The sequence below is a fragment of the Chiloscyllium punctatum genome, chromosome 2, assembly GCF_047496795.1.
Source record: "Chiloscyllium punctatum isolate Juve2018m chromosome 2, sChiPun1.3, whole genome shotgun sequence".
Lineage (NCBI taxonomy): Eukaryota > Metazoa > Chordata > Chondrichthyes > Orectolobiformes > Hemiscylliidae > Chiloscyllium > Chiloscyllium punctatum.
Genome location: NC_092740.1, coordinates 33,900,322 through 33,913,858, shown reverse-complemented (window position 1 = coordinate 33,913,858; position 13,537 = coordinate 33,900,322). Strand labels below are relative to the sequence as shown.

The following is a 13,537-nucleotide window of genomic DNA, read 5'->3' as shown; positions in this document are numbered from 1 at the left end:
TGGAAGTGAGTTTTTTCAACTCCTCCAGCAGAACAATCTCTCATAGAGCTTCAAATGTCCTATCTATTTTGAAAGCATGCACCCATCGATCAAAATGACTGTGCTTAATTCTTTCGAAGTCAGCATAAGTCTGACTGGTTCCTTTGTATTTCTGAACCGCTATCTATATGCTTCTGGTACCAAATCATAAGCACTTAAGATAGTTTGTTTAACCTCTTCAAAATCTCTTGACCCCCCCCTCCCCACCCCATCTGACAGTGCGGCAAATACCTCAATAGCTCTACCTCCCAGTTTAGTCTGAAGTAGCATTACCCATAAATCCTCGAACTACTCCATCTACCTAGCCAATTTTTCAAATGAAATAAAGAAGACTTCAACATCTTTCTCATCAAAATGTGGCAGAGTTTTGACATATTTATATGTACCACTACCTTCTCTTTCAATTTCCATCCTGTTAACTTGACTTTGCTGACTAAGTCGCAACTTCACAAGTTCAAATTCTCTCTCTTTTTGTCTCTCCCTTTCTTCTCTCTCCCTCTTTGCTCAGTTAAAAACCTTCTCTCTCATTTTCTTCTATTTCTTTCTCTTTCCCTTCCTCTCTCTCTCTTTGTTTATCTTCTAACTCCATTTTCCTCAATTGCACTTTAAGTTTTTCTACCTCTACTGCAATTGTCTGTTTCTCTGACACACCTAAGTATTTGAGTGACACCTTTACAATTTCAGTTTTACTTTTGTCCTTGGTTAAACCCAAATCTAACTTATTTGCTAATTCTAGATGTATGGCCTTGTTCTTTCCTTCTCAACTTTCTTGGCAAATTTGAGAATCATCTTTAAATCTCAGAACCTCTTTAGCAAGTTTAAGAGCCATTTCTCTCACTTTTAATTTAATCAACCAGAAGTTACCAAAATTAAACAAATTGTCTCACCTACGTTTTATTTAAAGATCTAGGACACTAACCTGCAAGTGTTTAAATCTGCTGCAATTTTTCGTACCCCAAAATCTATTCAAATCTGTCTAAACCAGTTCAGATCACAGACCCGAGCCCCTAAACGGTTTACAACACAGGGTAAACTCTCCAGCTTAATTTAAAACCAGCAACACAGAAAAAACATATCCCGTGCAGTAATTTGTAAAAATTTGAGTGGCCAAGAACTATTTAAAGTAAAAATTAACAACTTTATTTCTTAAAGTATAACAGAGAATAATTAACTAACAACTATGGACAAGTCCTTACTCTAACCTATCGTTTGCCTTCCCCTCTATAATACTAGTCCAATAAAACTCCCAATTAAGATTTACAAAACAGCACTTCTTCTCTCAAAACCAGGCAGCTTTTGGTTCTTTTGTTTGTATCTTCCTGTGTCTTATTTCCTTCTTCTTAAGGATTTCTGCTTTACAGGTTACTGATTGAAAAAGGTAATTTTAGGAGAGCTTTTTTCAGGCAGTCTTTTATCTGCTGAGCCTTGGCAGTTCTCTTCCCAACTGTTCAAGTTTTTCCCCGGTCTTACACCCCAGAGCATCAGATTATGTCATTGGCTTTTAAGATTGTCACTCTACTCAATTCAAACCTGATTGGAAATTGGTATTTTTTTCAGGGAATAATTTAAACTGAATGGCCTAATGTGAATCTGTTTTTTGTCATTTCAGGCAATGAGCTACTCCAGTAGCTGGAGAACATGTTACATTGTGTCTTATTGAGAATACTTGGTGCTCTCACTGCTAGCTTTTAACTCTCTTAAAAGATATAGTTCATCCACATCTTCATAACAACACCTTGTAACCAGGAATATTGAACACTCAGTGCTGTCCTAATTTAGATTTTGTTGCTTCCTCCCTTACTCCAAATCAACTTCTTAGTTTATTGTACTCTAGTTAGTACTAATTGTCCCTCCCAGCATTTTATGCACCCTGCTATTACTTTCTAATATTTCTCCTGGTTCCCTGTTGAGTTAGTTTAAACCCTTCCAAACAGCAATTGCAAATCACACTCTAAGGAAGTCTAGCTCAGATGCAACCTGTTCAGCTTGTACAGGTGTCAGAGCCAATCCTAGTGTCCAAGGAATCTAAAGCTTTCCTTCCTCCACCCTCTTTCCAGCTACGCATGCATCTGTCTTATCTTCCTATTTCTGTCCTCACTTGCATGTGGTACTGGGAATAATCCACAAGTTCCTACTTAAGAGATTCTACTTATACATTTTCTACGCAGCTCCCCAAATTCTGATTGCAGGACCTTATTCCCCTTCCCACCTATGTTGTTAGGACCAATATAGACCAAGACATTTGGCTACTAGTCCTCCCCGGAAGAATGTCCTGTAAGTATTCTGTGATATGCATGACCTGAGCACCAGGGAGGTAATACACCATCTTTAAGGCAGGTTTGCACCAATACTTATCTGTACTCTACAACTAAAAAAAAAACCATATTAGTTCCACTCTTCCACTCTTCTTCCTGCCTTTTTCTATAGCTTTGGCTCTTACTGCACTCATTTGTGGATGTCAGAGCTTCACTGTAAGCAAAAAATTAAAGATAAATATGAAACTTCAAGTTAGAATGAATCATCATAATGAAATAAAGGCTTATGAGACTTCCCTTCTCTTTATTTTTGTGTCTATTTCTTACAGTCACAGATCTTAATCTATAAATGTCAACATTAAAGAAAAGGAAGACATTTATATTCCTTCTTACTTCTGTGATGCATGAGCATCCATGATAATGAATATACTTTGTATTTTTATTCAGAAACCTGTGACAAAGATTTTTTGTATTCAAAATGATTGTTCAAATTTTGAAAGACAAACTGCAGCAACTTTATTGATGTGGTCATGACCTCACATTTTTGTCACCAAACTGTAAAAATAGAAGACATTTCTTTCAGATGCCAGCAAAACTCTCTGGGATGTGCTCCTGATCCTCTCAGGCATGAAATCCCAAAACACCAACACTCATTTGACCAGACAGTGGGTTCAATCCTCATGAAATTATGTTTTCCTCTCATGTCCTTGAATGCCCTTAGGTGCCGTGGTCTTTAGGAATCTTTCCTTCCTGATGATTAGATTCTCTTTCATATGCAGGTTAGAAGAGCCATCTAAGAAATGAATGCCACTGTCAATATTCACCCTGGATGCAACCAGATGGAAGTTGACTAACCAAACACAATGCTACACAACATATCATGCAGCCACAGTATTTTCTGGTTAGTCTTGTACCTTGCCAGTCCTCTGTGTCAAACGGATTTCTTTTCAGGATTATTGACAATGGTCAGATTATTTATTCAATTCCATTTTAACGAATAATGTGAGAAAAGGTGAGGTCATACACTTTGGTTGCAAACATTGGAAGGCAAATTATTATAAATTGAGAGAGGGGAATGTTTAATGAGATTTGGGTGTGCTTGAACACCAGCTGCTGCAAGTAAACATGCAGCAGGCAGTAACGAAGCCAAATGGCATGCTGGCCTTCACAGAGAGAGGATTCAAATTCGGGAGCAAAGATGTTTTGTTGCAATTATACAAGTGAGAATATTGTATTCTTGGAATATTGTGTGTAGCTTTCATCTCCTTATCTGAGAGGGATGTTTTTGCTACAGAGTGAGTGCAGACTGATTTCTGGGAGGGCGGGACTGACATATGAGGAAAGGTAAGTCAGTTAGAATTATATTCACTGGAGAATGATATGGCGGTGGAGAGGGTGGGGTCAGGGGAGGTGGCGAGATCGCATAGAAATTTATAATATTCTAACAGGACTAGACAGGGTATGTGTAAAAAGTTCTGAAGAAGGGTCAGTGGACCTGAAACATTAATTCTGCTTTCTGTCCACAGATGCTGCCAGATCTGCTGAGCTTTTCCAACAACTTCTGTTTTTGTTTCTGATTCCCAACATCCACAGGTTTTTTTGTTTTTCATTTAGATGCATGAAGGATGTTCCTGATGTCAGGGAAGTCCAGAACAAGGGGTCACAGTCTAAGGATATGGGCTAAACCATTCAGGGCTGAGATGAGGAGAAATTTCTTCACCCTGAGACAGCTGAGATTGTGGTATTTGCTCCACAGAAAGCAGTCAAGGCTAAACATTATATGATTTCAAGAAGTTGGATAAAGCACTTGGGGCTAAAGGAATGAAAGGATATAGGGGGAAAGTGGAAACAGGTTATCAAGTTGGGTGATCAGTCATGATCATCTTGAACAGTGGTGCAGGCTCCAAGAACTGAATGGGCCTACTCGTGCTCCTATATTCTATTTTCTAATAGGACCCTTTATCTAAGGAAAGATATACTGGCATTTTGGACAATCCATAGAATGTTCACAAGACTGATACCAGATACCATTTTTCTTATGAGGACAGATTGAATACATTTGGCATGCACTCATTGGAATTTAGAAGAATGAAAGGAGACCTTTTGAAACATACAGGTGACTTGACCAAATAGATACAAAAAGGTTGTTTCCCTTGTAGAAGTGTCTAGGACCAGAGGGCATAATTTCAGAGGCAGGGTCATCCATTTAAGACAGATATGTGGACAAATTTCTTCTTAGAGGGTAGTGAATCTGTGGAATTCTCTACTGCAGAGAGCTGCTGAGGATGGATCATTAAACATATTCAAGGCTGAGATAGACAGCTTTTTAATCTGTAAAAGAATGAAGAAAACCGGCAGGAAAGGGAAATTCAGGTTTCCTAAAGCAGTCATCGTCTCATTTATCGGTGGAGCAGACTCAATGGGCTGAATGGCCTGCTTCTGCTTCCATGTCTTATGGTCTTAATTTGTTTAATTGTATTAAAGTTAATTTTTAAATATTACACATTGGCGTCCATCTCCGATGAAAACTAGGGTGTAAGTGATTCATCCCAAAGAGAATATTTCTTCAATATGCACAATGTTGCCCTAGTTATATATCAAAGTTAAACAATTCTAATATGTTCTCTATTCTGACTTCCATATGAGAGGATTTTTTTAAAAAACTACTAAGATCTATGCAGTATTGAAAAATACATATATACTTGCCTTGGAGGAGTTGCTGCTAGAATTAAAAATACCAAAAGCAAATGTCTAGAGAAACTCAGCAGCTCGAGCAGCATCTGTGGAGAGAAACTCTCAAATGATTTATTTGAAATCCACAGGTTTGAAACTTTAACTGTTTTCCCCTACATAGATGCCATCACACCTGCTGAGTTTCTCTAATATTTATTTTTACTCCAGATCTTAAGCATCTGCAGTACTTTATATTTCTTAGAATTAATTCTTGGGATACGAGAGTTAAATTTTATATTTCAAATTTTAAATGAGTAAAGTTTGCTCTCTGAAGATCAGAAAATTGAGAGATCGTCTCATTGAAACATATGTGGTTTTGAGGGGGTTGACACGGCAGACACTACCACTAGGCAGCCCGGAACGTGGAAATACAACTTCAAGATAAGGAGTCAATTATTCAGGAGTGACATGAGGAGACGTTTCTTCTCTCAGAGTTGTGAATCATTGGAGTCCTCTAAGCCAGACGTTTGCAAATCTTTGTATAGGTAGAGAGAGATGGAACATGGATCTGTCAATGGGACTAGCTTAGTGAGTTTTGAGACTTATAGAAGATTAACAGGCTGAAGTTCTGGATTTAGGTTAGGGTATCTGGTCAGCATGAATGAGTTGGACCGAAAGATCTGTTTCCATGCTGTACGACTCTATTACAGGAAGCGGGCAAATGGAGGCAGAATGTCAACCAGAATCTTATTGAATGGTGGAAGCAGCCTTGAAGGGTCATATTGTGTAGTTTTGCTTTTATGTATACTGCCTCCTTGGAGCTGCGGTCTGGTATCATCATATTGTTCTCCACTGGGCTTTGCACTTTTTCTTAGTAGTCATGGCAATGAAACAAGAAAGACCAGAGAAGAGGCTCTCTACGCCTAAAACAACTTGCCTTAACCTAGAGAAACTAATGCCCATGAACTGGCAGCACGGTGCCATGGTCCCAGGTTCAATTCCAGCCTTGGGCAACTGTCTGTGTGGAGTTTGCAAGTTCTCCCCATGTCTGTGTGGGTTTCCTCCAGGTGCTCCGGTTTCCTCCCACAGTCACAAAGATGTGCAGGCCAGGTGAATTGCCCATCGTGTTAGGTGCATTAGTCACAGGGAAATGGGGCTGGGTGGGTTACTCTTTGGAGGGTGGGTGTGGACTTGTTGGGCTGAAGAGCCTGTTTCCACGCTGTAGGGAATCTAATCTAAGCATTTGTTAGAGGAAATGGTCTTCAGGTGTGAAGACAAGTTCAAAAATAATTAACTTCTCGCGTAAGTAGGAAAATTCCCTGAACATTAAGGCCTCTGAGCATCTCAGTTACTGAAGTCAGTCAGCAAATGACACTGACATCCACACCCTCGGTTAAACAAACTCAAGACGATTTATAGACGGGGTCGAACGAGAGCTGGCAAATTAGCCGGGCATTGCCGTGAATTTTCAGGAATAAGGGAAAAGAAATGTGACCAAAATAAAAATGGTCATTTTACAGATAACCTGAGGTTTGGAGTGTTTGGTTCTGGTGTAATTCCACGTCCGGATTTGTACCGCGCGGGACACACACTGCACACGGATGTCGGGGGAAGACTGAGGGCGGCGCACGGAGGGAAAGGAAGTGAGCGTTGTTAGCGCCGTTCCTAAGGAACCGAGGCGAATATGGAGCGACCGTGATTACAGTAATCTGAAAAAGGCAGGGAGGGAGGGAGGGAGGGGAAGATCTGGCGGGTCTGGGCCGGGCCCGGGGTTAGAGTGTGAGTGACGGGGGGGTCAGAGGGTGAGTGACGGAGTCAGAGGGTAAATGACGGCGTCAGATTGTGAGGCCTTTGACGGGAGGCTTGCAGCAGTGAGGCCCGAGCAGCGGCACTGAGTTAGCGGCCGCCCATGGACAGCGACACGAACCTGGACGAGGAGGTGGATCACTCCTTCTTTGACAGTGACGGCGAGCGGGGACACCAGGCGGCGGGGGGCAGGCGGAGCAGCAGCAGCCGCCTCGATCTCTCGACACGGCCTCCCAGCTCCGGGAAGGGGCCCTGCCCGGGCGGCGCGGCGGCGGCGGCGGCTGAAGACGGATGGAGCCGCAGGCGGTCGGGCGAGCGCGGCCGAGGTGGAGCGACGGCGGTCTCCGCCGAGCAAAGGAGGGGGAGCTCCGCTTCGTCCGCCCCAGCCTCCACATCCGCCTCCCCCTCGCCCACCTCCTCCCCAGATACCTCTTCACCCCTCTCCTCGTCTTCGGCCAGTGGGAAGGGCACCAGCGAGACCGTACCGAAAACGGAGGATTCTCCCAACAGCTCAGCGGACGAGAGAAAAGTCGGGGATGAAGGAAAAGAGGACCCTGAAGCTCGACCCGGTTCGCACAGGAGCCTGCCTGGGAATCAGAGTTCACAGGTCAGGACAAGTGAAGCTGCCGATTCGGATCCAGATGAGGGCGACTCCAAGTCGGCTTGCTCTTCCTCGTATTCGTCGGAAGAACAGTCTGTATGTCTTTCTGCGTCCCTACGTAAATCTAAACTTTCCTCAAAAACAAGAAAAGGGCATCTTAATGATTCCTATCAGGGCAAGAGCCAGGATGAAGACGCCGAGGGTACGGTAACTGATGTGACTACTCCCTCTAGCCCGGATAGCAGTCCTGTTCATACTGTTCGCCGAAGTAAGCATTCAAAAGCAAAATCCCGTAGAAAAAAGAGCAGTATGAAACAGGAAAACATTAGCCAGGAGATCTACAGCAGTCTGGACACATTAAGCATTGATAGGGACAAGGGGCAAGGGGGTCAAAAGTTCCGAAGACCGAGGCAACAGAAAGAGGTCAAGAATAACAATCTATCTTCAAAGTCAGATTCTTTGGAGCTCAAGAAGTTTGATCAAAGACATGGCCAGAAGATCCTCAATGATGCTGCTGACCTAAACCAGTTACTGAAAGGTGAAATTTTTTTTTTCTGTAAGATGAAGGCTCATTCTTATTCAGTTCATGTAGATAGCTGGCTTCTGTTCTCTAATGACCTGGTTTAGGCTATAATATCATGACTGATATTTGACCTCAATTCCTGTCAAATCCCTGTATTTCTTGAGTCCAAAGATCTATCTCAGCCTTGACTATACCTAACAATGAACAGTTCTTTGGGATAAAAAATTCCAAAAATTCACCATCCTTTAAGTGAAGGAAAATCTCTCATTTCAGTCCTGCATTGTCTACCTTACACTGATACTTTGTCCACTAATTGTAGACAGCCAACCAAAGGAAATGACCTCAGCATTTCCTCAGTTATGTCATTTTACACTTCAAGAAGATTGCCTCTTTAATTCCAGACAAAATAGACATATTCTACACTCCTCTTTCTAGGATGAAAAGGAGATGGTTGCTGTATCAGAATAATTCTAGTGAACTTTTGTTGGCCTATCTGTTAAAGCAAGTATATACTTCTTTGGGTACGAAGTGCAGCTGGTATGGTCTTGCTCATACAATTGTGGCATGACTTCCTTACTTGTATACCCCCAACTCTTTACAGTAAAGACAAGTTTTTCTTTCTTATGCAAATATGTCCAAATTTATTCAAACAGCAATACTAAATAGTTTATGACTATTATAAAGTATATTCTGTTTTACTGTTCTTCCTACCCAAAGTGAATAATGTCACATTTCCCCATGTTATATAGCATGCTACCATATTAATCACTCAGTTAATCTGATACTATGACAATAACACGTTGTGTTTAGCATCTTTAATCAAACATCCTAAAATTCTTCTCAGGGATATTGCAAAGCAAAGTTTGGCATTGAGCCATGTAAGGCCATATTAGACAAATGAAATTATGCAGTGATGGACAATTAGTTTTACTTTGCAAATGTCGTTCTAAATGAATAACCAGGGTCTTTTCCCTAGGATGAGGGAGTTCAAAACTATGGGGCTTTTTTTTAACGATGAAACAAGAAAGAGTTAAAAAAGATACAAGGGCCTACCTTTTTACAAACTGTGGAATGAGAAAGTGGTGGATGCAGGTTCAGTTACAATGTTTAAAAAACATTTGGATAAGTTAATGATTAGGAAAGGTTTGGAGGGATATGGGTAAACACAAGCAGGTGGACCGAGTTTAATTTGGGAACATGGTCGGTTGGACTGGAATCTTTTTCCATGCTGTATTACCCTGTGACCAGAACCTTACACTTTCCAGGTCCTCAAACTGTATTGCAGAGAAACCCAATGTTCCAATCAACTGTACTTCATCACTTGCTAAAATGTAATGATTTTTGTAATATAAAACTGGGTGTTAAACCAGATGACATCACAGTTTGGATGAGGGTATCAAAGTTATGTTTCCAAAACACAATAAATCAGAAATTTCTGGAGAAACTCAGCATATGTGGCAGCGTCTGTGGAGAGAAAATGTTTCAAGTCCAGTGACCTTTCGGAACCTTCCAAAGAAGGGTAATTGAACTCTAACTGAGATTCTCCAGTAATTTGTTTTTGTTTATTTCAGATCTCCAGTGTATGCGGTTCTTTGTTTAATTTGTGTAATATATCCAAGTTAACTGTCAATGCAAAGCTAGGTAGGATTGAAAGTGATGAGAATGCAATGAGCTTCAAGGCAGTTTAAACAAGTTGAGTGAGGGAGCAGATATGTGGCAGACGCAATTCTACATAGATAATTGTGATTTCGTTTTGCTAGAAAAATAGTATTACTAAAACTACCATAGATTGAGTTTTTTTTTTGTACATGTCCTTTGTACACTGATCACTGAAAACAAGCATGTACATGCAGCAAATATAGGGACAGGAGCGAGGAGATCTTACTACAGCTATACAAGACTTTGATGTGACCACACCTGGAGTACAGTGTGCAGTTTTGGTGTCCTTACCTGAAAAAATTTATACTTGATCATTGAAAGAGTAAAGATTCACCAAGTTGGTTTCTGGGTTCTCCGAATTGTCAGATGAGGACAAATTGGGTCTACTTTGCCTTTATTCACCGGAGTTTAGAAGAATGAACTTCTGACAGGGCTGGATGGTATGGATGTAGTGATGATGACGCTTTAATTTTCTGGGTGGGTGGGGTGGCATCTAGAACTGTGGGATAACAGGATATACTGTAGGGCATTTATGTTTGAGATGAGAGATTTCTTCACTAAGGTTGATGTACTTATGGAGTTCTCTCCACATAAGGTTGAAGATGCTGGGTCACTGAATGTGTTGAAGAAAGAAATTGATTTCTTGAAGCTAAAGCTGTCGAGGAGTATAGAAAGGGGTTTATGGCATTGTGGTGGAGAACTAGCCAAGATCATATTGAATGCGGAGTAGGTTCGACAGGTGAAATGACCTTTTCCCATTTTCTATGTTTCTGTGTTGTCTGTGCATATTTGGCCTGATAGAACATTAAGAACACATGAAATAGAAACAGAAAATGATAGTTCAATGGCCTGAACAGTCATTGCTTATGGTGATGCTGGGATTAAAATCCTTTTTTTTGCTTACTACTTATATTTCTTGATTCACTGAGAGACAAAAAAGTCTATCTATGTGTTCAATGATGCTGCAACTGCAACCTCCTAGGCTAAAAGATTTCAAAGATTCCCAACCTTTTGAAGAAAATTTTCCCAAGAAATTACCCAGTTACAAATGGAGGGAGTGCTGTTACTTGCTGTTTTGCCCTTATTACTACCAATGCCTTATAAGGGACAGGATGCCAGATAATATGTTGTTTGTGATGTTAATGTACTGTCTTAAATTATTCCCATCATTGTCATCATCAATGCAGATGAGCTGTGATACCTTGTCAAAATGATATACAGTAAAATTGTTGGTTCAAAATACAATTGTCCTTATTGATTGGGTGGTTTTTGTTATGGACACTGCCAGACCACTCAAAACAGAGGATAACAAAGAGTGTAATAAGAAAGGAGAGGATCAAATATGAAGGTAGGCTAGCCAGTAATATTAGAAATGATAGTAAAAGTTTCTTTCAATACATAAGAAACAAACGACAGGCAAAAGTAGACATTGGGCCACTTCAAACTGATGCTGGAAGCCTAGTGATGGGAGATAAGGAAATAGCAAGAGAACTTAACAAGTACTTTGCATCAGTTTTCACAGTGGAAGACATGAGTAATATCCCAACAATTAAAGGGATTCAGGGGGCTGAGTTGAGCATGGTTGCCATTACAAGAGAGGTAGTACTAGAAAAGCTAAAATGTCTTAAAATTGATAAATCTCCTGGCACCGATGGGATACATCCTAGAGTTCTGAGAGAGGTGGCTGAGGAAATAGCGGAGGCATTGGTTGAGATCTTTCAAGAGTCACTGGAGTCAGGGAAAGTCCTGGATGATTGGAAGATCACTGTTGTAACCCCCTTGTTCAAGAAAGGATCAAGACAAAAGATGGAAAACTATAGGCCAATTAGCCTAACCTCGGTTGTTGGTAAAATTCTAGAATCCATCGTTAAGGATGAGGTTTCTAAATTCTTAGAAGAACAGAGTCTGATTAGAACAAGTCAACATGGATTTAGTAAGGGGAGGTCATGCCTGACAAACCTGTTGGAATTCTTTGAAGAGGTGACAAGTAGGTTAGACCAGGGAAACCCAGTGGATGTGGTCTATCTAGACTTCCAAAAGGCCTTTGATAAGGTGCCACACGGGAGGCTGCTGAGCAAGGTGAGGGCCCATGGTGTTTGAGGTGAGCTACTGGGATGGATTGAGGATTGGCTGTCTGACAGAAGGCAGAGAGTTGGGATAAAAGGTTATTTTTCAGAAGGCCAGCCAGTGACGAGCGGTGTCCCGCAGGGTTCAGTGTTGGGGTCACAGCTGTTCGCATTATATATTAATGATCTGGATGAAGGGACTGGGGGCATTCTAGCGAAGTTTGCAGATGATACGAAGTTAGGTGGACAGGCAGCTAATACTGAGGAAGTGGGGAGGCTACAGAAGGATCTAGACAGTTTGGGAGAGTGGTCCAGGAAATGGCTGATGGAATTCAACGTGAACAAATGCGAGGTCTTGCACTTTGGCAAAAAGAATAAAAGCACAGACTACTTTCTAAACGGTGAGAAAATTCGTAAAGCCAAAGTACAAAGGGATCTGGGAGTGCTAGTCGAGGATTCTCTAAAGGTCAACATGCAGGTTGAGTCCGTGATTAAGAAAGCGAATGCAATGTTGTCACTTATCTCAAGAGGGTTGGAATATAAAAGCACCGTTGTGCTACTGAGACTTTATAAAGCTCTGGTTAGGCCCCATTTGGAGTACTGTGTCCAGTTTTGGTCCCCACACCTCAGGAAGGACATAATGGCACTGGAATGTGTCCAGCGGAGATTCACACAGATGATCCCTGGAATGGTTGGTCTAACATATGAGGAACGGCTGAGGATCCTGGGATTGTATTCATTGGAGTTTAGAAGATTAAGGGGAGACTTAATAGAGAAGTACAAGATAATACATGGCTTGGAAAGGGTGGACGCTAGGAAATTGTTTCCGTTAGGTGAGGAGACTAGGGCCCGTGGACACAGCCTTAAAATTAGAGGGGGTCAATTCAGAACAGAAATGCTGAGACATTTCTTCAGCCAGAGAGTGGTGGGCCTGTGGAATTCATTGCCGCGGAGTACAGTGGAGGCCGGGACGCTAAATGTCTTCAAGGCAGAGATTGATAGATTCTTATTGTCTCGAGGAATTAAGGGCTACGGGGAGAATGCGGGTAAGTGGAGTTGAAATGCCCATCAGCCATGATTGAATGGTGGAGTGGACTTGATGGGCCGAATGGCCTTACTTCCTCTCCTATGTCTTATGGTCTTATGCAATCAATCAAGACTCTTGTGAAAGGATCCTCAAATTAGCGAGTTTTTGAGAAGATTTGTAGCTCAGGTTGTGGTTCTGGATGTAGGTTTGCTTACTGAGTTTTCTGCCTGTTTGTCCAATGTAGTGTTTGTTACAGTCCTTGCACGGTATTTTGTAAATGACATTAGTTTTGCTTGTTGCCTGTATAGGGTCTTCCAAGTTCATTAGCTGCTGTTTTAGTGTGTTGGTGTGTTTGTGGGATACCATGATGCCAGTGTTCTGGCAGTCATTTTCAAGATGTCTTTGATGTAGCAGAGAGTGGCTAGGGTTTCTGGATGTGTTTTGTCTGCTTGTTTGGGTTTGTTGCTGAGAAGTGTTGCACCAAAAATCTTTACTCACTCATGCAACAGACGATGAATGGACAGACACAGTACAATAAGCCATAGATATTAGACAGCGAGGAACACACAAAATGAAAAACCCTAGACCTGCAAAAAAGAAACTAAACAAACTTACCCAAAGTACCAACACTGACAACACAGAAGCATAGATAAAAAACTTATCTAACCGACTTTTAACAGACACTGAAAAAGCCGTCTTAGTAAGAGGATTAAATTACAACTTCCAGGTTGTGGACAAGAAAGATTTTGCAGCATTAGAAAAAACACTGAAAGACAACGCAATCACAGAAGAAACCCAGCAAACAATCAGACAGATTGTCGCACCAACATTAAGCAGAAAAAATAAAGGAAGCACACTCAATACACGAGAAAGGAAAACACTAGAAAG

At 41.3% G+C, this 13,537-nt stretch overlaps 2 protein-coding genes across 2 annotated transcripts in view; one reads left to right on the top strand and one right to left on the bottom strand.

Annotated features, from left to right (window-relative positions):
* Positions 1-13,537, bottom strand: part of snx25 (sorting nexin 25) — a 317,654-nt gene that overhangs the window by 284,168 nt on the left and 19,949 nt on the right. The gene's annotated exons all lie outside the window — the stretch shown is intronic.
* The window catches only part of cfap97 (cilia and flagella associated protein 97), a 46,567-nt gene continuing 39,749 nt past the window's right edge, over positions 6,720-13,537 (top strand). The window contains exon 1 of the mRNA XM_072595293.1: positions 6,720-7,912. Within this exon, the coding sequence (XP_072451394.1) occupies positions 6,877-7,912 (1,036 nt within the window). The 5' untranslated portion in view covers positions 6,720-6,876. The remainder of the gene's footprint in view (positions 7,913-13,537) is intronic.